The 27,376-nt window shown below is 35.5% G+C and overlaps 1 protein-coding gene across 3 annotated transcripts in view; it reads right to left on the bottom strand.

Moving 5' to 3' along the window:
* Window positions 1–261: 261 nt before the first annotated feature.
* The window catches only part of LOC138696399 (putative leucine-rich repeat-containing protein DDB_G0290503), a 260,919-nt gene continuing 233,804 nt past the window's right edge, over window positions 262–27,376 (bottom strand). For all 3 annotated transcript variants that reach the window (XM_069821308.1, XM_069821309.1, XM_069821310.1), the window contains 2 exons: window positions 24,519–24,725; window positions 262–855 (listed from right to left, as the gene is read on the bottom strand). In XM_069821308.1, coding sequence (XP_069677409.1) covers window positions 784–855; window positions 24,519–24,725 — 279 coding nt within the window. In that variant the 3' untranslated portion in view covers window positions 262–783. The remainder of the gene's footprint in view (window positions 856–24,518; window positions 24,726–27,376) is intronic.

Raw genomic sequence — 27,376 nt, 5'->3', positions numbered from 1 at the left:
GCCAACTAGTCACTCATAACGAGTGCACCTCAGCACATGTGTGGACTTCGGTCCTACGTTCATAGACATCTATGACGTAGTGCAGAGGGCGGCCACTAGAGGGAACCCAAGAGTTGGACCTTAATCTGAGATGATTCTGTCCGATGCCGGGGTGGTATCCGGTGTGGCTTAGTGGATAAAGCATCAGCACGTAGAGCTGAAAACCCAGGTTCAAATCCAGGCGCCGGAGAGAATTTTTCTCCGTTCCATTACTCTTTCATCGTATTTTCAAAGGATGTTTTCAGGCAACCATCTGGTGACCTACAGATACAAACTACTGTAAAGCTAAAATTTTCACCTTTTATTACAGATACAACATGTTCAAAATGTTTTTTCTTGGTTTAGATAGTATGGCTCAGTTTTTTCTTTATGTAATAAGTGATTCTTTACAAATATTGCTGTACCTCCGTTTTTATAGGTTGTGCAACAGAAATGAGCTGAAAGATTAAAATTTTGGATGTGATGGGAATTTATTTCTTCTTGACTTAACCATTGTTCTGTGCAGGCCAAAATATCCAATTCCTGCAATTCATTATTAAGTAATATTTCTAGTTCATAAATTTTATTTCTAAGACATTGACAATTCTGCTGGATTATTGACAGTGAATTAACTTTATTTGCTTTACTATGGGTCTTATTCCTATTGGATGTAATTGTTCTAGAGTTACTTATCCTGATAGGTTCGTATGCCTTCTTTTTCGGATGCCGCTGGTGCATAAAAAATCTTGGAGATGACTTGGTGCCTTAACCACTCATGAAGTTCTCTCTGATGACAAGTGCGGTGTATACAGACAATGGCTGGTACTTTACAGCAGTCTGAAAGAACAGAGAGAAAAGAACATTAACACAATAAATATGTACTAATGTTCTCAGTCATTTTACAATATCCTAATACAATATATGTAACTAACTTACTTGTGAAAAGAAATTTCCGAATCCTTCTTACGTCGATTCATACAGTTGTATGCGGCACAACTATGCACCATGATTCCACTTACGGAATTTATATAGGAGTACGATGAAAATAAATGATAAAAGAACACTATTTGTACAGTTGTATGCAGCACAAGAGCACACGATGGTTTCACTTATAACAAAGAAATATGATTAAAATACTATATAAACACTATTTGTATAGGCCTCATATGTAGCACAGTAGTAGGCCTACACTGTGATTTCACGTATATCACAGGAGAACGATTCATTTAAACTATATAAACACTATATACACACACACACACACTATTGATTAAATTAATACGCACTTACTCCTAACACATTCAATAATACTGAATAACCTTCTATGTTATTTCAAATTAGGCGGAATTGTGATGTAAACATATTGTAGTCACATGGCACTCGCCCTCAAGATGGAGATGCGCGAAAGTGTTCAATTTTTGGTCGAGGAACAGCGCTTGTAGTGAGTCTAGGTTAAACTATAAAACGTCTTTAGTAGTACCTACTTACCTACAGGCAGAATCAATGGGTGGGATTTGGTTTGGTACGGAAACAACTCACTCCACACTTTCTCTAGCGGTTTATGACCTGAACAAAGAAACCTTTCTGTCGCTCCGTTCGAATGTTAGTTATTGACAAGTACTCGTCTGTGATACTACTGTGCTACAGTTTGTTCGTAAATGCAATATATCTCATAATAAACAGTATTTTTAAATAGCTACTAATCATCCGAGTACTGTAATCGCTATCATGTCTCAATCGGGCCTTGATATCAGAAGCCTTAATAAAGGTGGTGTTTATCAACTTCACTGTTTCTTGAAAGAACTGTGAGGACATTAAAAATGTCCTGTCATCAATGCAGTCAGTCACTGTCAAAGGCCAGTGGCGCTTCTTTACGGTCGGTCCAGAGAATTTATGCAAAAGGGAGATGAATAGCAGTAAAACAATCATCCTATGGAGCCTAATTTTACATAATATATTTATTTAAAAAATTCTAGTTTGAGACCGTAACAGGCCACTTGGTCTAATACTTGTTAGGAAGATGATGATGAATGATATTTATTTAAAGAATACACGGACAGATGTAGTTAATAAGAAATGTTACATTTAAATTAATATTTTTTTTTAGATATTGTAACATTTTATTTTATGCTATATTAAGTTGCTTATTTAAGACATCAACAATGGAAAATTGTTTCATTACTTAGATTTTTGAAGACCATTATTAAGTTAATTTAAATTTTTTTAGAAATTGTTAACGGAAAAAGGGAACATTTCTTAATTGGTATGCTAATTATATCTCTGTAAAATGGAGTATTATATTGTAGTCTACTACATGTTCTTGACTGCTAAATTTGTAGGAGCTCCAGTGTTAGTTATAATTAGGGAAAATACATTACGTTTGGGAATAAAATATTATTAGGATCATAAAATGAAATATTATTTAATAACTTGTCAATAGTCATTAACTTGAGTAGATATAACTGTGACTGGCGACTATTTTATCGACTTTCTTCATTGAATATATGCTATTTCAACACTTCTTGTATTGAATTGTTGATGGACTTTCAATAATACAGACGCATAAACAAGACTGAATGAAACTCATCGCATAGAATCAGAATAGTGCTGAGTGCCCAATTTATAAAACGATTTTTGTGTCATACTTATTATGTTATTCATTTTATTAAGCTAAGCCATTTCATTACGAAACTCGTTCATGTTATAAAAATATACATATTCCACAGTCGTAAAGGGTCATTCCATGGTTGCATGGGTGACATTTTAACAGCAGATTCACTTACAAAAGGCACTGTAGATTAAATGTTTTAAGAGCTAACATTTTTATTTTTATTTATTACATTAACCATCAATTACTTAATTCAGATATGAAGTTTTGAGTTGGTTAAGAAGAATACACTTAACAAAAATAAAATGTCAATCTTTGTTGCGTGTGTGACAAAATGATACAACTCCTTCTCACGCAAGTGAAGATTTCATTACAATTCTGTGCTCTTGATTATGAATATGATTGCAACTTGTTGGTGATATAAATAAAATGTATACTTTTGAGATGATATAATAGAAGCTGCTGAGGAACATTAACATTCCACGTAAATTCTAATTTGAAAATGTTGCGTGTGTGACCGTTGCGTGTGTGACACTTGAAGACATGTTAAGTTTACATATTTTTATCAGCAGCAATGTGACATAGATATTTTTTATTTACAAAGAAAACAAAAAAATACCACTGGTATTGAAATTAATTATAAAAAAAAAACACATACAAATTTAAAAAATTTTTACAAACATTCATGTAGGCTAAAACGCAAGCATAGTCACCTAAAGGCAAATTGACCCCTGTTATTAAGCAAATTAGGAGGTTTCACTTTCTTCAGGATCACTGACAAGTCCTCCCAAGATTTGTCCTCATTTACTGGCAACACCCAACACTTCCTTATACTCCATCACAATAGCAAAGAAGACGTCTTGTTTCCTGTTAGACTTTCCTGTTGCAGTTAAAGATACAAGTACAAAGTCCCCTGGCTCAAGTTTGGTAATGTCCTTGTTGTTGCATGAAGATCTAGTCTTCTTTTTCTTCTTCTTCTTGATGTAATAATTGGACTGTTGCTAATTCTTCTTGTTGAGAGCTTACAGAAACCTTCCCCACACCGTCTTTAATAGGAGACACAAAGTAAACTTTATGCAGGCTTGGAATTGGTTGTACATTTTCCAACGATTATCCAGGAATGATGATAATGAATTCACTTCTTCTGCAGATGTAAATAGTGTTGTTACACCTTTTACACTCTGTTTGGTACATTCCTTCACAAACTCTTCATAGGCTTCAGCAATGGTCATCATCATAGTATGTTTCTGTACCACTTCTTTCTTGCCGGTTTGAACATTCTTTATGGTGACTTTGTCTTTTTTACCTAGCTCAGTCCTGCTTATGTCATCACGGAGATAAAACTGCACCATGTTATCTTTTGTTTCATCATTCAATCTTTTATGGTATCTTCTTTTTTTAATTTTTGTAGCAGATTCAGTCTTTTTGCAAATTCCGGCAATTCCTTAAGTATAAATTTCGATACCACTGATTTCCTTTTCCTTAGGCTGTTTGGTAAACCTTTGTTCACTTTAGAAACATTTGATAATATGAGGCTAATGTCACACACGCAACGCAATTTTGAGTGCAAAATAGTCATGCTACAAAAAAAGTTGTTATATGTTAAAATTTAGATCTTGTGGATAATTTTACTTTCAGAAAGTTTCACTTTGCTAAGTTAATTACTGTCTTGTGGACATAAATAAAATCATGTTTTGTGTTGCGGGTGTGACATATGATCTTAATATTTTGATTTAGTCCCATGTACTTGAAAAACTCATCTGATTTGCTTCAAAATTTCACAGTAGATTGTGGAACATCTACACAGCAAGTTTCTCACGCAACAACAAATCAGAATACAAGCAAAGATGATCAAAGCAGGCAACATAATATGAGGTGTATTTTTCCTTTTGTCAGCAGTACTATTAATACTAAAGTCAAATATGCATAGACATTAAATAATTTAATATTTTCATGAAATTAACTGTTTATCTGGTATAAAGATTCATCTACTCTAGAAATATGAATATTACAATTACTTTGAAATATTTTAATTTTTTTGCATTCAGGGTCCTTTGACATGGCATGACACTCAACATACATTAATATTTTGTACTTCAATGTTTAATTTTATTGTGATTTATAAAGTTGGTAAGTATACTGCATAAACGTTATTTAGTAGTTACTATTTCAACACAACATTCTGAAAATACATAAACACAAAGTATTTGTGTAATGCTAAATATTTGATTTATATTAGGTTTATATTACACTTTATTACATTTGTGAAACGACTTAACTTGCAAAATATTATAATGATAATATTGAGTAAAGAATGTAGGCCCTATTTGTAATTACTACAAATCACGTTATTATTTTATTTATTGTCTAAGTTTTCCTGCAGTGAAAAAGTATCAATGGAGTTATTTGGGACAGGACCATACACCAAGCAGGTTCTGAGGGGTGTAGGAGTCGGGGTAGACAAGTAGGGGTTCGCCAGACCCGCCGATTTCTTCTGCCCCTAGTATAGTAGCAGTGGGGATGCAATTGCAGTTATGAAAATAAGTAAATTTAATCACAAATGTAATTCATCCGACTACGATCTACAAAGTTTCCCTAGTTCATGCACTGCCCAGATCGTAGCGTATAATATTGAGCGATTGGTACGCAAGAAAGGGGCAAAAAATATCAGCATTACAGGAGATCAGTAAATACTTTCACTAAAGGTTAATTAATTCACTTGAGCGATTGGTACACAAGAAAGGGGCAAAAAATATCAGCATTACAGGAGATCAGTAAATACTTTCACTAAAGGTTAATTAATTCACTTGAGCGATTGGTACACAAGAAAGGGGCAAAAAATATCAGCATTACAGGAGATCAGTAAATACTTTCACTAATGGTTAATTAATTCATTTGAGCGATTGGTACACAAGAAAGGGGCAAAAAATATCAGCATTACAGGAGATCAGTAAATACTTTCACTAACGGTTAATTAATTCACTTGAGCAATTGGTACACAAGAAAGGGGCAAAAAATATCAGCATTACAGATCAGTAAATACTTTCACTAACGGTTAATTAATTCACTTGAGCGATTGATACACAAGAAAGGGGCAAAAAATATCAGCATTACAGGAGATCAGTAAATACTTTCACTAATGGTTAATTAATTCACTTGAGCGATTGGTACACAAGAAAGGGGCAAAAATATCAGCATTACAGGAGATCAGTATATACTTTCACTAAAGGTTAATTAATTCACTTGAGCGATTGGTACACAAGAAAGGGGCAAAAAATATCAGCATTACAGGAGATCAGTAAATACTTTCACTAAAGGTTAATTAATTCACTTGAGCGATTGGTACACAAGAAAGGGGCAAAAAATATCAGCATTACAGGAGATCAGTAAATACTTTCACTAATGGTTAATTAATTCACTTGAGCGATTGGTACACAAGAAAGGGGCAAAAAATATCAGCATTACAGGAGATCAGTAAATACTTTCACTAACAGTTAATTAATTCACTTGAGTCTTTTTCATTTTAAGAAAAACGCAAATATCATTTCATGAAAGACGGAGTACAATTCACTGTACCAGAGTTAAATAATATCAGTAGAGGGATGGGCTTTCAGTTTTTCATGTTTGGAACTTTTTCTACTACGTACATATTTTGCAATGAAGCACACGTGTGTAAATACATTAACTAAAGTTATATTATATTTTATAACATGTCAAAATGAAAGGGAACACTATAAATCTGTTGTTGTTTTCTAATGCCAGGCGTTTGACAATAAAGTCATTTGACCTCTTGCACTCCAATATTTTTCAAAGATATTATCATGACCAGCCAATGAAGCACAGATTTTGAGGTGTTCCGAATCCATTTCTTGGTTTCAGTTGCACAATGGACAGTTAGGGGACTGATATATTCCAATTCTATGCAGGTGTTTGGCCAAACAATCATGGCCTGTTGCCAATCTAAATGCAGCTACAGACGATTTTCGTGGTAAATCGGGAATTAACTGTGGATTTTGATGCAGAGAGTTCCATTTTTTCCCTTGGGATTGTGTTATCAAAGTTTGTTTGTTGAAGTCTAAGTATGTAGATTTAATAAATCTTTTTACAGAGTAATACATAGATTTAGTAACAGGTCTGTAAGTAGCAGTGCTGCCCTTCTTTGCTAAAGCATCTGCATTCTCGTTTCCCAGGATTCCACAATGGGATGGTATCCATTGGAATACAATTCTTTTATTGAGTGATATTAATTGAGAGAGCATTTTAGTTATTTCTGCTGTTTGAGATGAAGGTGTGTGTTTAGAGACTATTGATAGAATAGATGCTTTGGAGTCTGACAATATAATGCATTCCTAAATTTACTGATGTGGCATAGAAGATTCCTGAGACTTTCACTTATTGCAATGATTTCTCCATCAAAACTTGTTGTTCCATACCCAAGAGATCTATAAAGTGAGAAGAGACAGCACGTAATACCTGCACCGGCACCTTGTTCTCTGGAGATCAAGGATCCATCAGTGTATAAATGAAGCCAGTTTTGTGGAGGGTATCTAATATTAATTGTCTCTAAAGACAATTGTTTTAGTATTTCAGTGTTTACTTCTGATTTCAGTATTTCTTCTGTTAAATTTAGATTATATTCCATATTTAATAGAGTTAAAGGGTTTGGTTTAATTTGCAGGTTTTCTTTTAAATTCGGGATATTGATTTTCTGTTTTAATTCTTGAACAATGGATATGAAACTTTTTTGAGTTTTCAATCTACAGAGAGGACTGTATGAATGCCAATTGTTTCCTGGTAATCTAATAAGTTTTTCATATTGAATCAGTGCTTTTTCTTCTATTGTCATTTTGATGCTGTTAATATTAGTGAGGAATCTCATAGAATCTATTGGAGTTGTTTTGATTCCACCAGTAATGAGTCTGAGAGCTTGGTTTTGAACATATTCTATTTCGTTTATGAAAGGTGAAGTAATTAAAATTTCTCCGCAGTATGTCAGCACTGACTGTATAAACATTTTGTATGTAGTGTTCAAAGTATTCCTAGAGCATCCCCATTTCTTTCCTGCTAGTCTTTTTAGAATCTAAAATGCAGCATTCAGCTTTCATTTCATCCCCAACCTATCAGTCAATTAGTTTCACACACGTAAGTACCAGTATTAGGCATTCACAGTACTTCAAATTTCATTTGAGCAATATGATCACTGCAAACCTCCGACAATCTTTTCCGTCCGAGCTCTGCCCGTTGAAGAGTGCAGCGGATGGCAGGGCAAGCTGAGGTGACATCACAGGGCACCAAGTTGATGATCACTGTCTTACCAAGGCTGGGCACGAGGTTAAAACCAAATGATGCACGATACTTGTCTGCCACAGAATTGCGATTTCATTTCCCAGACGTTGACTGGCTGATTTCCAACATGAAGAAAGTGTTTGTAAAGCCACCTTCTGTGTGCCCTGGCGTCTCTGTGCATCCATCTCCTGTACTTATACGCGATGGCTGGCAACGTGCAGTTATCAGAGTGACAACTTCGCTAATCTTCAGAAAGTAATGAATTCCTTTAACAGTGACGACGCAGCTTCAATAAGATGTCACAAAATCTTCCGAGTGACTCGTCTGGGAAAGTAAGTTGAAAAAATTAAGTCAAATTTTGGATTCCTACCTTCTGGATTGAATGCTCAGAAAAATGGTCAAAGTGCACGCGTGGAAAGTATTGCACACAAATTTTTAATGGGTTATTTTACAACGCTTTATCAACTGCTAAGGTTATCTAGCGTCGCAATGAGATGTGATAATGCTAGCAAAAGTAGTCCAGAGTTCAGCACACATAAGTAGCGTGCAAGATGAAACGGGGAAACTTGTACAAAACAAAATTAAGACAACGTTGAACAACAACTATAAATACACTGATCTGTGCATAGACGGAGTTATGGAGGGACCCTGCCCCCCCCCCCCCAAACTTGGCCGAACTCTTTTTTTTCTATTGACGCACAGTGCGTAAGAACGCAAATCTAGCTGACAAAATTAATAACTTCTGTGAATTTCAGTGGACAGTTACGAAACTTTGTACAGACCTCATAAATGGCACATATTTGTTGTGTACAAACTCTGACTACAATTGTTTACGAGGAATTATCCCTTTATAGGGGGTAGTTTTAGACTAAAATAATAACTTTTCTTCTATCTAACAGATTTTAATAAACAGTGTACGGAAGTTACAAGTATAATATACTTTGTTTACAAACTATATTTACGGTTCCATAAGAGGAAGTACCCCTTTACAGGGAGTGCATTTACGCAAAATTAACTTTCCTCCTACATAATAGATTTTTATGAAACTTAGTACAGGAGTTACAGGTAACATATATTTTTATGTACAAATTACATCTATATGCTACCTGTAGGCCTAATTGTTGTACAAAGTTTTATAAAAAATATTATATAGGAGAGAAGTTATTAATTTTGTTTAAATGCACCACTATAAAGGAGCAGTTCCTCTTATGAAACAATCAGACTTTGTAGACAAAAAATAAAATATTCCACCTGTAACTTCTGTATAAAGTTTCATAAAAATCTGTTACATAGGAGAGGAGTTGTTAATTTAGTTTAAATGCAATCGCTATAAAGGGGTAATTTTTCTTGTGTAAACGTAATCAAGAGTTTGTAAATAAAACATGTGCGCCACCTGTAAGGCACGTACAAAGTTTCATAACAATCCGTTGCAATGCAGAGAAGTTATTAATTTTGTCCAGCTAGTGATTTGCGTTCTGATTCACTGTGCCTTTGTTAAGGTTAGATAAAAATGTGTCCATTGTATTTTTAACCTGATATTCAATGTCATGTGAATAATTTTGCAGGCCTAAAACACTCACAAGTGATTAAAACCTTCCTTATTCCATGATTAATTTCTGCTGTTAAGCCAAATATGGAAGAGTTACCGCATGTCCCACCACTGAAAAAAAATTAATTATTGATAAATGCGCAAGAACACGCAAACTTTAAGACAAGAATTCAACACTCTAAATGATGCTGTATTAAATGGTGAAACAATTGTAATCTTCATCTTACGATGTTTGGATGACGTATATACGTCCGTTGATGTGACATATTAATGAATTAAATACTATTATAGTCACAATCATGCCATGGTGTGAAAGAAAAATTTCACAACCTCGAGCGGGAATCTAACCTGTGACTTCCTGTTCTCCGGTCAGGCGCTCTACCACTGAGCTATCGAGTTCGTCTCACGCCAAAGGCTCGGAATTATCCTTTCATACTGGCGACTCTGTTATAGAGTACTGTCCATAGCATCTGATCTTAGTCAGCACTGCTTATGGGTGGAAAGAAACTTTACAAATGTAATCTTCATCTTATGATGTTTGGATGACGTATATACGTCCGCTGATGTGACATATTAATGAATTAAATACTATTATAGTCACAATCATGCCATGGTATGAAAGAAAAATTTCACAACCTCGAGCGGGAATCTAACCTGTGACTTCCTGTTCTTCGGTCAGGTGCTCTACCACTGAGCTATCGAGTTCGTCTCACGCCAAATGCTCGGAATTATCCTTTCATACTGGCGACTCTGTTATAGAGTACTGTCCATAGCGTCTGATCTTAGTCAGCACTGCTTATGGGTGGAAAGAAACTTTCTTTCCACCCATAAGCAGTGCTAAGGCCCTTTTCACACTGGGACACCGGTGACGGTCACGGGTGACGGTCACCAGTGTTTGCAATGAACACTCCTGGGTCACTGGTGTCGAACACAGCTAGTATTGCCAACTGATTAGTTAGTAGATTCTGATAAAACAATGTGATTAATTAGTAAAATGGATTCGAATTAGGATGTTTTGTCATTACTGCTATTGAACAGGAGGAGGATGAAGACAAAACGTTCATTACACAGATATTCACTACTAGAAATCACAGGAATGGACACAATACTAAGGAAAAGCTATCTCATCAGATGAAAAACTTTCTCTTACTTTACTGTTGTTTTATTTTCTTTTATTTTGAGCATATTTGACAGATTTTAACTGGTAGTAGTATATTATATATTTTAAAATATTATAAAACTGTCACTGGTAAGTTCATCGTTGCTCTTCATGAGCTGTTGGAAAGTATAACAAAGATTACTAGAAATGTTATGTCAACATTTGTGGTTGCTACATGTCAATACTTACTTAGGTACTTACAAATGGCATTTAAGGAACCCGGAGGTTCATTGTCATTCACATAAGCTCGCCATTGGCCCCTATCCTGTGCAAGATTAATCCAGTCCCCATCACCATATCCCACCTCCCTCAAATCCATTTTAATATTATCCTCCCATCTACGTCTCGGCCTCCCCAAAGATCTTTTTCCCTCTGGCCTCCCAACTAATACTCTATATGGATTTCTGGATTCGCCCATAAGTGCCACATGGCCTGCCCATTCCAAACATATGGATTTAATGTTCCTAATTATGTCAGGTGAAGAATACATTGCATGCAGTTCTGCATTGTGTAACTTTCTCCATTCTCCTATAACTTCATCCCTCTTAGCCCCAAATATTTTCCTAAGAACCTTATTCTCAAACACCCTTAATCTCTGTTCCTCTCTCAAAGTCAGAGTTTAAGTTTCACAACCATACAGAACAACCGGTAGTAAAACTGTTTTAGAAATTCTAACTTTCAGACTTTTTGACAGCAGACTAGATGACAAAGCTTCTCAACCGAATAATAACAGGCATTTCCCATATTTATTCTGCGTTTAATTTCCTCCCGAGTGTCATTTATATTTGTTACTGTTGCTCCAAGATATCTGAATTTCTCCACCTCTTCGAAGGATAAATCTCCAATTTTTATATTTCCATTTCGTACAATATTCTGGTCACGAGACATAATCATATATTGTCTTTTCGGAATTTACTTCCAAACTTAACGCTTTACTTGCTTTAAGTAAAATTTCCGTGTTTTCCCTAATTGTTTGTGGATTTTCTCCTAACATATTCACGTCATCCGCATAGGCAAAAAGCAGATGTAACCCGTTCAATTACAAACCTTCTGTGTTATCCTGAACTTTCCTAATGGCGATTCTAGAGCAAAGTTAAAAAGTAAAGGTGATAGTGCATCTCCTTGCTTTAGCCCACAATGAATTGGAAATGCTTCAGATAGAAACTGGCCTATACGGACTCTGCTGCAAGTTTCACCGATACGCAATTTAATTAATCGAACTAGTTTCTTGGGAATACCAAATTCTATAAGAATATTATACAAAATTTCTCTCTTAACCGAGTCATATGTCTTTTTTATATCTATGAATAACTGATGTATTGTACCCTTATAATCCCATTTTTTCTCCAATATCTGCAGAATACAAAACAATCTTATCAATAGTCGATCTATTACGCCTAAAACTGCACTGATGATCCCCAATAATTTCATCTACATATGGAGTTAATGTTCTCAAAAGAATATTGGACAAAATTTTGTACAACGTCAACAAAAGTGACATTCCTCGGAATTTACTACAGTTAGTCTTGTTCCACTTCTTAAAAATAGGTTCAATTATGGACTCCTTCCATTGCTCTGGTACAATTTCCTTTTCCCAAATAGCAGGTACAAGTTTATAAATTTCGCTAGATAATGCACTTCCACCCTCTTGTATTAATTCTACTGGAATTTGATCGATACCTGGAGACTTGTACTTTTTCAGATTTTCTATCGCAATTTCGACTTCAGAAAGTGTGGGTTCGGGTATAAATTGCTGAGCAGTTTGTTTTGAATTTCGTCCCGATCATTTCTATTTGTTACTGTTAAATTTAGTAGTTGCCCGAAACAGTTTTTACATCTGTTCAGAATTGAATGAGTGTCTGCAAGCAAGTCACCATTCTCGTCCTTGATCACGTTTACCTTTGCTGATATCCATGCTTAAATTTCTTTATACGGTTATATATATCGAATGCTTTTATTCTTACTGTTTGTTAACATTTCATTTAAGTTTATTTTTTCTATCATTGTAGTTGTGATGTGTATAGTTGTACTTCAATGCTAAATGTTACATATTGTTAAATATAACTTTCCATTGTAAATTAATAAGCTTATGGTAACAAATTACAAACCATATTACCATATATCGTTACTTAGCATCATATGAAATGTAATTTATAATTTATTACGGTGGAAAAGAAAATATGCAACTTAGGTACAAATTTTGCTTCTTTCATTCATACTTTTCTCATTGAAATCAGGCACAAACTTAGCTATAATTTCTTGCCAAGTATTCGTTTTCACCACTTTATTGCTATAGTTATAGCTTTTGACATCCCAAATAGCAGGTCGACTTTCTATTTCACTTATAAAATCTTCCGTGTTAATCAAATCTAAACTCATGAATGGATAGACTAGTTTCACTGTGCTCGAATACTGAGTGAATGTTCTGTTGGCAATCTGCAAGCTGTGTCCTGTGATTTGTGTCCCAGTGTGAAAACTCCAATTCAAAGCAATGTATGTCGGGCAGTGACTGCTCTGGACACAGTGACCCTATCCGACACATGTGTAGAGGGCGAAACACTGCTGGGACACTGTGACTGGGTGAGACACTGGAGTGTCCCGGTATGAACGCTCCAATTCAAACTAATGTATCTCCGTCAGTGACCGTCACCGGTGTCCTAGTGTGAAAAGGCTCTAAGATCAGATGCTATGGACAGTACTCTATAACAGAGTCGCCAGTATGAAAGGATAATTCCGAGCCTTTGGCATGAGACGAACTCGATAGCTCAGTGGTATAGCGCCTGACCGGAGAACAGGAAGTCGCAGGTTCGATTCCTGTTCGAGGTTGTGAAATTTTTCTTTCACACCATGGCATGATTGTGACTATAATAGTATTTAATTCAGTAAAACAATTGTTGTAACCGGACGTGACTGACTATACTAAAACTCGCATTATATTTGAAGAAGTTTAAAATAATAAGCACCATACTTCAAAGAGAAATGCAGAGAAAAAGGATTAGGCTACCTTTTCCACCGTCAAGCAATACACTAACACAGATTGTTATCAATAGGCTACTCCTGTTTGAATATAATCTCATAAGTGAAGTCGGAACAGAACGTCAGATCAGCACTGCTTTTCTCGATAGTTTAGTGGACCAATATGAAAAGCTTTATCACCAGAGAGGTAAACGAAGACAAGGACAACAACTTGAAGATGGTTTCCAATTACCGGCTAAAACAAGTAAAGCCAAACATCATGAATCACAACCAATTGAAACCAGCAATGCATATGAAGTGCTGAATACTTCTGAACAAATGGAGCATTCAAGTATTATTCCCGAAACTACTACACCTGGCACAAGTATAAATGTGCCCAAAAACCAAGAAACCACCACCAATCATTGTGCAATACAATAAAGATATGGAACAACTAATGAAATTATTTAAGACACAATTCCATAATGACACTTCTGCAGAGTACTTACCTCAAGGACAACTAAAAATAAAACCCACCACTGCTGAAGAACGAAATATGATATTAAAATTACTTCAAGACCATAGTATAGGATATTATATGTATGGAGAACCTGAGATTTCCAATATCAAGTATGTATTAAAAGGTTTACCTCCCTCTTTTGACCAGGCAAATATAATTAATGCTTTTCAAGAGAATGAGATTACACTGTTACATATTAGACAACTTAAGCGTGCATTGTACGATAATGACACAAATAGCAAAGAAATAATTCCTCTTCCAGTATGGGTGCTTACTATTCCACGCACGCCAGAAATGACACAAAAATTAAAGCTCTTGACTGGTATTGAGCACATTAAAATATCAATTGAAAGCTACAAAAGTAACAATTCATTACTTCAATGCTACAGGTGCCAAGGCCTCGGCCATAAGGCACAACTGTGCACCTTACCACCTAAATGTGTTAAATGTGGAGTGGGTCATAATACCAGAGACTGCAAGAAACCTATTGAAATTCCGGCCACATGTGCCAATTGTGGAGGAGAGCATCCAACAAACTTTAGAAACTGCCCAAAAATCTTGAAATATCAAAAAAGGCAAGAGAATCGACAGTCTGCACAAAAACCTGTACCACCAACAAATTCATTTCCTAATTTGCGGCCAACAACCTCCTGAGAATTCCTGGCTTCCGATATCATAGCAACAATGAAGAAACCACTGCTACAGATTTTGAGGACATTAAATATATCATCCAGTTTCTTAGAACAGATAAGTTTAAAAATAGTATCAAAAGTTTCAAGACACTAATTACAGATGTTAGAATCCAACCAGACAAGATGTCTAAGATATTTACCTTCTGTGCAGGTTTTATTGATATTGTAGCTAACCTTTTTGATTAAAATGCCTAGTAATTCGTTTAATATAATTACATATAATGCTAATGGCATTTCTAGTGATTATCTGCTCTTTACAAACTTGCTTCAACGCTATGACATTGATATTGCATTAGTATGTGAAACTCGTTTCCCTCAACAATTTAATTGGCGTATTCCAGGATATCGCATATACCATACACCAGGACCAACACAAGGTTTTGACGGTACTGCAATAGTTATCAAATCCATTTTATCTCATACAGAAGTTACACCTCCAAAATTAAACAATCTTCAGGCTACAACTATTACTACTACAATCAACAAACAAGAATTTCTTATTGCTGCCATATACCAACCAGCAAGCAAGCAAAAAATTACTGTCAGAAGATTTGGACGCACTAACATCATTAAAAACCTTCGTTCCTAGTAGGAGGGGACTGGAATTCTAAGCACAATCAGTGGAAATCACGGATTATAACACCCAATGGCAGAATTTTGCAGAGGCACTCTGATAAATTTCATTATGTGGTTACAGGACCAGACTCTCCAACGCATTTCCCTACAAATAGTCATCATGCACCGGATATTATTGATTTTTTCATTCATTCTCCTAAATTAACAGTAAAAGAAATCCAAACTCTTAATGAATTGAATTCAGATCATATTCCAGTACTTCTCCAATTAGATTTTACATTAGAAAAAGAAATCATACGGGCAAGAATTAGGTATGTCATCCGGTGGGATTATTTCCGAAAATATTTGTCTGACATCCACATACCAAGACCAAACATTACTACTACAGGGGAATTAGATTTTCACGTGGAATGCCTGACTGAAACATTACAGTCGGCAAAATTTCAAGCTCTTCAACCAAATAAACATAACATGAACAGTACATCACCAGATATTGATGCACTAATCCTACAGAAGAAACAACTTCGAAAAAGATGGCAACTGTATCGCGATCCTGCAGATAAAACAAAATTAAATCAAGTTACAAGAACAATTCAAAAACAACTTTTATATATGAGGGCAACAAAGTTTGAAGACGATCTTGATAAATTAACAAGGGAGTCCAATATACCCTGGAAAATAAGTCGTAGACTTACTAAACCCAAGGAATATACTAATTTCCCAATTTCAAGCAGTACCGGCCTTTTATACTCTGATGATGAAAAAGCAGGTGTTATAGCAGATGAACTTGAGAATGTCTTCAAGCCTCATCAGTCTTACCCTCACTATAAAGTATACCATCGCTCAATACAAAGAGTAGTAAATGAATTCAAAAACACACAGCATGTAATATAGATACAGCCTGCCACTGTTTCAGAAGTTCGTAGATATATTAAGAAATCCAATTCTAATACGGCTCCTGGCCCTGATGGTATCACGAATCATATGTTACAGAATCTTTCTGGAAATATAATTGCACATTTAACCATCCTTATAAATATTGCTCTACAATTTCTCTATTTCCCACAAATATGGAAGGAAACAACTATTATTACTTTTCCTAAGCCTGGAAAATCACCACGACTTGTTACCAATCATCGACCGATCAGCCTACTAAATACCATGGGGAAAATATATAAAAGAATTATACTTAAGAGACTCTCTGAATACATCTTATCTCGACACATTATTCCTGATGAACAATTTGGATTTATGCTGAACAGGTCTACAGTACATCAACTGACACGAATAACAGAATATATCACCAGAGGTTTTCACTATCGATATAGTACAATTGCTGCATTCTTGAACATTGAGAAAGCGTATGATACAATCTGGCACAATGGCCTCATAGCAAAGCTCATCCTTCTACAAATTCTGGATAATCTCATATCTATAATTTCCTCTTTTCTCTCTAATCGTAAATTCAGAGTCAGAGTACGTAAGGCATACTCTCCAATTAAACATATTTCAGCTGGTGTTCCTCAAGGTTCAGTGATGGCTCCCACGCTCTACAATTTATATACATCAGATATTCCTCATCATAATGCCACACAATTGGCAATGTATGCTGATGACACTGTCATCTTCAGCCGAAAAATAAACATTATCTGCATATAGAGCTGTACAGAAACATCTTCAGTTAATAGATAAGTGGGCAAAAACCTGGAAGATTAAAATAAACAACATGAAATCAAACGCTATTATCTTTACTAAATGTCGACCAGTGCCACCACCACAACTAATGCTCCATAAATTTAGAATAGCATATGTACAGAAAACTAAATATTTGGGCATTCTGCTTCACCCACGTCTAAATTGGAAAGATCATATATTAAGAAAAAAGTATACAGCACTGAATCGCCTGAAACAACTTATACCACTTCTATTAAGTGTAAATTTATCCTTGAAATGCAAAATGACATTATACAAAGTGTACATACGCAGCCAAATGACATATACAGCTCCTGCGTGGAGGTTTGCTCCCCAAACTACTATGCATCACTTGCAAGTTGTTCAAAATAAGGCATTACGAATTATCGGTGGATATGATTTTTACACAACTCAAGTTCAAATGCATGATGACCTTGAAATATCAACTATATCTGAATATATCAAAATAGTTTCGAAAACTTTTACCATACTGCCAAGGAAAATGAAAACAAATATATTTCAAATCTTGGAAATTATAATGCTGCAATGTACCACAAACACAGGACTCCAAAACATATTTTAATGTAAAATAGTACAGCAGTAACTTATATTTGAGTTGCTGTGCAAGATGAATTGACTATAATATTCTGGAAAAGAAGAATTGTCAAGACTTACATGAAGCCGGAACAATAATAATACCACAAATGAAGAAGGTCATCGTCGTCGTAGACGGTGAATATTAGAACTACGTGTTGGGTACATTACCGAGAGTTCTCTATTTATCCATTCGAGATATTGCTGTACGGGAGAGTCGAAGATGAAGATGGCGGACTGAAACTTGCTAATAAGTGAACATAAAGTTTTTTTTTAATATGCTTAATATTGGTCGGCCAGCAAACTTGCTATACAGACCACTGTTAAATTATGGAATATCACATGCAGAATATCATGCTGAGGTTGGCTCTAAAGGCTCCTCTAATTAATTAAATTAATTAATTAAACATTTTTGTGAATTATGTGTACAAAAATATGATGATTTTCTGTGTTAAATTATGAAGAGTCGTCAGTATCACTAAGAAGGATGTCTTGAGGGAGTTTCCTTTTAAGACGAGATGGCTGACAAGATCTTGCTCCAATGTTATATGTCACAGCTCCAGGAACACCAGGAAGTTTGTTGAAGAAAGATTTTGACATTGAATGGATGTACTGTTCTAGTGGAAGAATTCCCAATTCTTGATGCAGTTGTTGATTTCTTACAAACCAGGGGGCATTTATTGCAGTACTCAGGAACTTGTTCTGGAGAACTTGTAGGCGATGCATGTGTGTCTTATTTGCAGTTCCCCACACTGCTGCATAAGTTAAAAGAGGTCGTACAAGCGAGGTGTAGGGTAGCATTGAACAGTCCAATCCAATTTGTGAACGTCTATTAACCAAAGGGTATAATTTTCGAATTCTAGAAGAGGTTAGTGTAACAATGCGAGTTATATGGATATTCCAAGTGAGTTTCGTGTCTAATAATATTCCCAAATATTTGACAGCTTCTTGACTAGAGAGCCATGTAACTTGTTCATTTAGAAGAACCAAAGGAGGTGGATTATGAATAGGCCTTAAAGAGAAGATTTTAGTTTCTGTCTTGGTAATGTTGAATAGTAATCTCCAGTCAGAGAACCATTTAGACAGCTCCTGTAAGGATGTCTGAAGAGTGCTGGTTGCGGTATTTAGGTTACTATGAGAATAAAAGAGAACTGTATCGTCAGCATACATAGCTATGTGTGACAGTTGTAAACATGGAATGTCATATGTGAAGATATTGAAGAGAAGTGGTGACAGTATAGATCCTTGTGGTACTCCGGCTAAAACTGGACGAAGCGTTGATTTAATGCCATCTATACGTACTGAGAACTGACGCTCGGATAAAAAACTTTTCACGATGCGTGTGAGATAGTCAGGAAAACCAATTCTATATAATTTTAGCATTAAACCATCATGCCAAACAGTATCAAATGCTTGGGCAATATCCTGAAACACAGTGGCAGTATACTGTTTTTCTTCAGTGGATTCAGTGACTCTTTGCAGTTGGTGTGTTGTAGAATGTTTTGGACGAAAGCCAAACTGAAAATCTGGTATTATCTTGTTTTGGAACGTAAATTTACAAATGCGATGATGAATAACCTTCTCAAACAATTTCGATAGCGTGGGCAGTAAGCTAATAGGTCGATAACTTGATGGCAAGTGCTTAGGTTTGTTAGGCTTATGAAAAACAATGATTTCAGCAAGCTTCCAGGCTCGAGGAAAGTACCCAATTAAAAGGGCAGCATTGAAAATTATCGTTAAGTAAGTAAGAGCTTTGTTGGTGAGCTTCTTTAGTACAATGTTGGGTATAAGATCATGGCCTGGAGATTTTTTATTTGGAAGCCTTTGAATGAAGTGAGACAATTCTTGTGGAGTAGTATAGGAAATTTTCTCTGGCACAGTCGGTTTATTAATATTTTCTATAAGTTCTTTTTCTAATTCAGAGGTAGTCTGTTCATTTTTATTCTCGTTTGGGGTGAATACATGTTGATAATGAGATGCAAGCAAGTTACATTTCGACTCTGTGTCTGTGGCTATTTGAGAGTCTAACCGAAGTGTCGGGATGACTGTTGGCTCATGTAGAATACACTTTGTAGCGTACCAAAGAGTATTATCAGCTTCAGATAGAGATGATAAGTAAGACTGATACGACTGCAAGCGATGTTGTTCAAGATTTGTCTTGACTAATCATATGAGATGATTCAGCTTCTTCCACTGCCATGGTTGCCTCTCTCGTTGCCATTGTCTACGAATATGATGTTTTTCCTTAATTAATTGGAGTATGGAAGATGGTAAATTGAACATAAAGTGATACGTGTGTGTATAAGCAGTGTATGTTAAACAGTGATGTTTATGGACATTGTAAAAATAGTGTTATTGAATGTATTGTAAAGTAATAGTAATATAATAAATTTAACTATCTAAGTAGTTCTTGCAGACTTTTCCATACCCAAAGAATACAGTCCCAATTATCTAACCTTTTGCTTTATTTTTTGTCTCTGTCTGGTTATATTTTAATCGGGTAGTGTAAAACACATCGTCTCTTTTATCTTCCTGTTGGCTCCGGTAAGAATTTTCAGTAGAATATCCTGTGAGGAATAAAACCGTAAATGTTTTATTTTAAATTGGGTTAGTTTTGAATTTCGATGAGGGTGGGAGGGAATACTTTCTGCACAGTTTAACATCTTCGTCACCAGGTGCGCTGCTAGATGTAATAACGCCCCTCCCAGACATAGATGGCCGCAAGATCAATTTCTACAACAGCGCCTCTAGTATGTGTTACGGGAAACTCATTAAGTTTCGCATCCTATTATATATTTATCCATGCTAATATACTGTACACAAGTGTTAGAAAAGTTTTAATTAACGACGATGACATAAAAAATAAACATGAATAATTTTAAAAGGAATAATTATTGAATGTACAATTTTCAAATTTGAATGTGGTTGGTGGTTCAATTGATGTTATATTGGACGTGTGCGTAATAGAAGTGGAACTCGTTGATTTAGGCCTACATGGTGTATTCAACTTATTCAGGATTTCCGAATGAATAATTTTAAAAGGAATAATTATTGAATATACAATTTTCAAATTTGAATGTGGTTGATGGTTCAATTGTTGTTATATTGGACGTGTGCGTAATAGAAGTGGAACTCTGGTGTATTCAACTTATTCAGGATTTCCGAATGATGCTCTTCACTTATTTGTAAATCGGATTTCAGAAGATGCATAGGTATGATCAGTGATTTTTATTAATTCTTGTTCTTGAATGCCAATGCGAGTCATATTTGAAACTGCTGTGCATCGACTGGAGTGGTTTGTAATTATATATATATATATATATTTTTTTTTTTGACGTCCAGACCAGCGCAGTTTCAAATGTTGGCAAACAAAGAAACAAATACTAGGGACGCAATAAAATTGTGCGATGAGCAACCATGATTGATTGAAATACGTCCTTTCATACCGTTTTATTGGTCAAAAGTAGTATGACGTAGTAAGAGTGTAATAGTCAATAGTAATCTCACTAGACGTTTTGATTTATCTAGAGAAAATCAAAACTCGAGTGGGATTTAATTGACTATTACACGATTAGAAGAAAGTATATAAAGATTAGAAGTAACGAAGTACTCCAATACAATAAAATATTAATTGACTTACGAAAATACAACTGTCTTCAAATGTATTATTGTACCATCTCAACATTACAAATATTACGCTAGATGCATGCAGTAGTGAGCACTGCCTTCTCGTCGAGAAGTTCTCGATCTATTATACACGATGGCAATGTTACTAGTCAAGAAGGCTTTGTTGATTCAGTTTCATTTTTATTAAAATGCAACATTCCACTTCAATTATCCGAATCTCAGTAATCAACGTCACTTGACAGATGATTTTCAATAAATCTTAATATTAAACAATCTCTGATACGTGACTATCCATAATATCATGTAGCAGAAGCTATAACATAACCTAACTAATATACACAAGTGTTAGAAAAGTTTTAATTAACGACGATGACATAAAAAATAAACATGAATAATTTTAAAAGGAATAATTATTGAATGTACAATTTTCAAATTTGAATGTGGTTGGTGGTTCAATTGATGTTATATTGGACGTGTGCGTAATAGAAGTGGAACTCGTTGATTTAGGCCTACATGGTGTATTCAACTTATTCAGAATTTCCGAATGAATAATTTTAAAGGGAATAATTATTGAATGTACAATTTTCAAATTTGAATGTGGTTGGTGGTTCAATTGATGTTATATTGGACGTGTGTGTAATAGAAGTGGAACTCGTTGATTTAGGCCTAATAGGTTTATATATATATATTTTGACGTCCAGACCAGCGCAGTTTCAAATGTTGGCAAACAAAGAAACAAATGCTAGGGACGCGATAAAATTGTGCGATAAGCAGCCATGATTGGCTGAAATACGTCCTTTCGTACCGTTTTATTGGTCAAAAGTAGTATGACGTAGTAAGAGTGTAATAGTCAAAATAACAATACACAGAAAATATTACATCATATGGTACCGCACCAAAAAATCGATAGTTAAATATCAAATAATATGAACATTATATAGGAACAGCGGCGAACTTCTGCCTAAGCAAACGAGGCAACTGCCTAGGGCTCTAACTTCGAGGGGATCCTGGGCCAGAAATAATAATAATAATAATAATAATAATAATAATAATAATAATAATAATGCTATTTGCTGGGCAAACTTTCGCGTGGCAATAAATCTTGTTATAAATAATTAAGACAGGTTTGAGCCTCATAAGTGACACCAATGATACATCACTCATGACGCAACTGAGCCAGGAGATAATTGGATATGGTTGCCATCTGTTTTCCCCCTCCATTGCATTCGTTGATGACTAGTAACACATTTCACTAATCAGATGTATACAAACAATTCTTCCTCTGACATAAGTGATGTACTGCTGTTTATTAATATATTAATATTTTTTCTCGTTGCCAAGCTTTCAGAACGGCCCCAAGGTTCACTCAGCCTCCTATAAAATTGAGTACTGGGTCTTTCCTGGGGGTAAAAGGCGGTCAGAGCGTGGTGACGACCACACCACATCATTCTAGTGCCGAGGTCATGGAAAGCATGGGACTCTACCTCCATGCCCCCCCAAGTGCCTTCATGGCATGTGATGGGGATACCTTTACCTTTTTTTACCTTTTATATATACACTGTAAGTATCAGCCAGAACCTCAATCAGAAATAATCTTGTAACTATAAATATAAAAAAGTATAATTGGTACTTGTCTACTTCATTTCTAAGTCTGCTTGTCTATTTTCTAAATTCAAATTACGTTAAATAAATCCTACTCTGTTAACGGCCTAGGGTCTCTATATCCAGGCCTGTTTGGAAAAATAAAGTAGGCCTATATGTCACTTCTTTGTTACTCAGTCTTATGTACGGTACAGCCGTATGCTGCACAATATTTCACCATCATAACGGCAAAATTAAAGAAATATAATTAATATATATACTTCTTTCAACAAAACAACCATTTCCCATGTGCGTTAGAGAGAAAGATACGTTACAGGTATGCCAATAGTACAGAAGTTACACGTCACGTTTTCTCAGCATTTCGGTACAGCAGTTGTGTATCCAGTTTATAATGCTGAGATCACTGGTTAGAACTCTGCAGATGTTCAAGCAGCCACTTGGAGAAATATGAATAACGTACTGCACAACAATGCAGAAAAAAGAAAAGTGATCCCGTTATAATGTGTAAACATGAAGACAAGATTAAATAAAATAATTAGAATTTACATTTCATACGATATCTTGCTTTTTTAAATGAACAGATAAATTAAATGTAAAATTGGTCTTCCACTGTGGACTCATGGCTAAGACGTCTGGTCATAAAACGAGCAGGCCCAGGTTCAAATCCTGGTTGGGACAAGTTATTTGGTTGGGGTTTTCCCTCAATCAATTGAAGCAGAATTGCTGAGTAATTTTAGGTGTTGGAGCTAGGACTCATTTCGCCATCATTAATTCACATATCATCATCATCCATACAAAAGCCAGCGTTAAGTTCACGGTGTGGCATGCTGTACTTATACAAGAGCGGGGCCGTTCGGCTACCCAATCATTCACAGAATAGGAGTGGTAAGTACAGGCTGCAGTGCAAGCCTTCGGGTCCTTCCTTCGTACAAGAGGAAAAAAAAAAAGTAAAATTGTCTGTACATTTTGTTACAATTTACATTATTTTACAATACCTTCATTAAATGATCATAATCCGATATACTGTAACAAGCCCAAGCTATAATGGAGGAAGGAGATAAATGATGTCCCCCATAATCTCGTTATATCGGGATTCTATTGTTTTGCTTGCCCCCCCCCCCCCCCAGGAAACTGTTCTCTCACCGCCTATGGTTTTTAAACACCACATATCATGGAGTTCATGTAGATTATAAAAAGCAGAGGTGAGAGAGGACATCCCTGTCGTACACCTGTGTTAATATTTTTAAAATCTGTTGGTTGATTATCTACTCTAACGACAATTTTTGTGTTCTTGTACATATTATACATAGATTGTACTATTTGCTTTGGGATCTCGTTTTCTTTTAACATAATTAATAATTTTTCTGTTTAATTTGACAAAAGTTTTTTCATAATCTATGAAAGGCATTTGTAATCCTAAATTAAATAAGTAAATAAATAAACTATATATCACTGGATTCAGAAAAAACTACGCAATTTTCAAAACATTTTTTTTTTTTTCAAAAATATTCACATAGGTCTACATTGATCTGAGCCTGTGGAAGCAAATACCCGAGCCCTGTGGTCGGTAGTTCTTGACTCGCCAGTTAATCCCGTAACAATGTGATTAATTGTTGTTTATTTAATTTTTTTTAAGTTACCTGCGAGTTGAGACTGTCCCTCTGACCTTCAAGGCCAACAAATTCTCTTTCAAGTCTTGAATTATCTCCTTTTCTATTTCTAGCCTCTGTATACCAAGTTGTCTTTCTTTCTCCACAGCAGCCTCTAGTTCTTCTGCCCATTGCCGTTCCCTTTTGTAAATCCAGTTGTAACTTCGCTAATTTCTCGTGTTCCAAATCCAGTTTAGCCTGAAGACAATAAATAAATACGTACAAAAAAGTAGTTACCAAGTTTGCCATTCAAGCCAAAGTTCACACATTAAAACCTAGCTGACTGTCACTGGGCAGTAACCTGAACACAAGTTTCAGCATCACATTGTTGACAAGTAACTCCATCTGTTAGCACAACCATAAAGCACTAATAGATATTATAGAGTTAACAACAATGGGAGGGTGGGAGAGGGAACTTATCTGAGGACACTGAACTTACAACGGCAATATAAATCCCTTGCAAAGTTTCTTTTGAAAAAAAAAGAGCAAAGCCAGATAGGCTTATAGCTTATTTCTGATGATGGTGCTCTAGGAAAAAATTTCTATGCATAAAATCCTTACGAAATTCTTTTGTTTGTAGGAAAAAAAAAAAACGATCTAGAAGCCATGTTAAAATTTATTTCTGACATTAGTAAAAGCTATGAAATTCATGCATGAGATTGGTTAGAGCTTTGCTTCATAGTTTTTTCTACGAAAAATCGCAACTTGCCTGTTTTGTGGCTTCACTTATTTAGTAAATTTGTTATGAGAGGTAAGAATGGCTGTTTTTTTTGCAAGTTCGAGCTGCTAAAACATATAAAGGAAGAAGAGCACTGGCAGATACTAGCTTTAAGAAACTTTATAGATTTGAGAAACAAAGCTTGGAATAGTGACGAAAGTATTTTATTGGAAACAACGAAGAAATACGCAGAGGAGCCATAACCTCCGAACAAAAAGTGAGAATTTCTTGTGTTATGTGGCAGACTCAGCCTTTAGAATGGGATAGGAGAAGAAATAGGGGTTCATCAAACTACAGTTTGAAGAACAATTGGTTTCATGTCAAAAAAAAAAATAACAGGAAAGTTTCACATTTGGATCAAGTTTCCATCCAATATTGAATATATGAGGAGCGCTAAGGTTAGTTGGCAGCAGAAGTACAACTTCCCAAATGCAATAGGTGCACTCGACTGCAAACATGTTAAGATTCCTAAACCCAAGGCCAACAGAGATCAATATATATATATATATATATACTTACTGGCTTTTAAGGAACCAGTAGGTTCATTGCCGCCATCACATAAGCCCGCCATTGGTCCCTATCCTGAGCAAGATTAATCCAGTCTCTACCATCATATCCTACCTCCCTCAAATCCATTTTAATATTATCTTCCCATCTACGTCTCGGCCTCCCCAAAGGTCTTTTTCACTCCGGCCTCCCAACTAACACTCTATATGCATTTCTGGATTCGCCCATACGTGCTACATGTCCTGCCCATCTCAAACGTCTGGATTTTATGTTCCTAATTATGTCAGGTGAAGTATACAATGCGTGCAGCTCTGCGTTGTGTAACTTTCTCCATTCTTCTGTAACTTCATCCCACTTAGCCCCAAATATTTTCCTAAGAACCTTATTCTCAAGCACCCTTAATCTCTGTTCCTCTCTCAAAGTGAGAATCCAAGTTTCACAACCATACAGAACAACCGGTAATATAACTGTTTTATAAATTCTAACTTTCAGACTTTTTGACAGAAGACTAGATGACAAAAGCTTCTCAACCGAATAATAACAGGCATTTCCCATATTTATTCTGCGTTTAATTTCCTCCCGAGTGTCATTTAGATTTGTTACTGTTGCGCCAAGATATTTGAATTTTTCCACCTCTTCGAAGGATAAATCTCCAATTTTTATAGTTCCATTTCGTAGAATATTCTGGTCACAAGACATAATCATATACTTAGTCTTTTCGGGATTTACTTCCAACCCTATCACTCTACTCGCTTCAACAAGAATTTCCGCGTTTTCCCTAATTGTTTGTGGATTTTCTCCTAACATATTCACGTCATCTGCATAGACAAGAAGCTGATGTAACCCGATCAATTTCAAACCCTCTGTCTTATCCTGAACTTTCCTAATGGCATACTGTCGAGCGAAGTTAAAAAGTAAAGGTGATAGTGCATCTCCCTGCTTTAGCCCGCAGTGAATTGGAAAAGCATCAGATAGAAACTGGCCTATACGGACTCTACTGTAAGTTTCACTAAGACACATTTTAATTAATCGAACTAGTTTCTTGGGAATACCAAATTCAATAAGAATATTATATAAAACTTCTCTCTTAACCGAGTCATACGCTTTTTTGAAATCTATGAATAACTGATGCACTGTACCCTTATACTCCCATTTTTTCTCCAATATCTGTCGAATACAAAAAATCTGATCAATAGTCGATCTATTACGCCTAAAACCACACTGACGGTCCCCAATAATTTCATCTACATATGGAGTTAATCTTCTCAGAAGGATATTCGACAAAATTTTGTACGACGTCAACAAAAGTGATATTCCTCGAAAGTTACTACAGTTAGTCTTGTCCCCCTTCTTAAAAATAGGTACGATTATGGACTCCTTCCATTGTTCTGGTACAATTTCCTTTTCCCAAATTGCAAGTACAAGTTTACAAATTTCGCTAGATACTGCCCTTCCACCCTCTTGTATTAATTCTGCTGGAATTTGATCAATACCTGGAGACTTGTACTTTTTCAGATTTTCTATCGCAATTTCGACTTCAGAAAGTGTGGGTTCCGGTATAAATGGCTCAGCAGTTTGTATTTCAATTTCGTCCCGATCATTTCTATTTGGCCTATGTATATTT

The sequence above is a fragment of the Periplaneta americana genome, chromosome 3 (assembly GCF_040183065.1).
Source record: "Periplaneta americana isolate PAMFEO1 chromosome 3, P.americana_PAMFEO1_priV1, whole genome shotgun sequence".
Taxonomy (NCBI): Eukaryota; Metazoa; Arthropoda; class Insecta; order Blattodea; family Blattidae; genus Periplaneta; species Periplaneta americana.
Note: the sequence above shows the minus strand (reverse complement) of the source record. Positions and strands in the feature narration are given on the sequence as shown.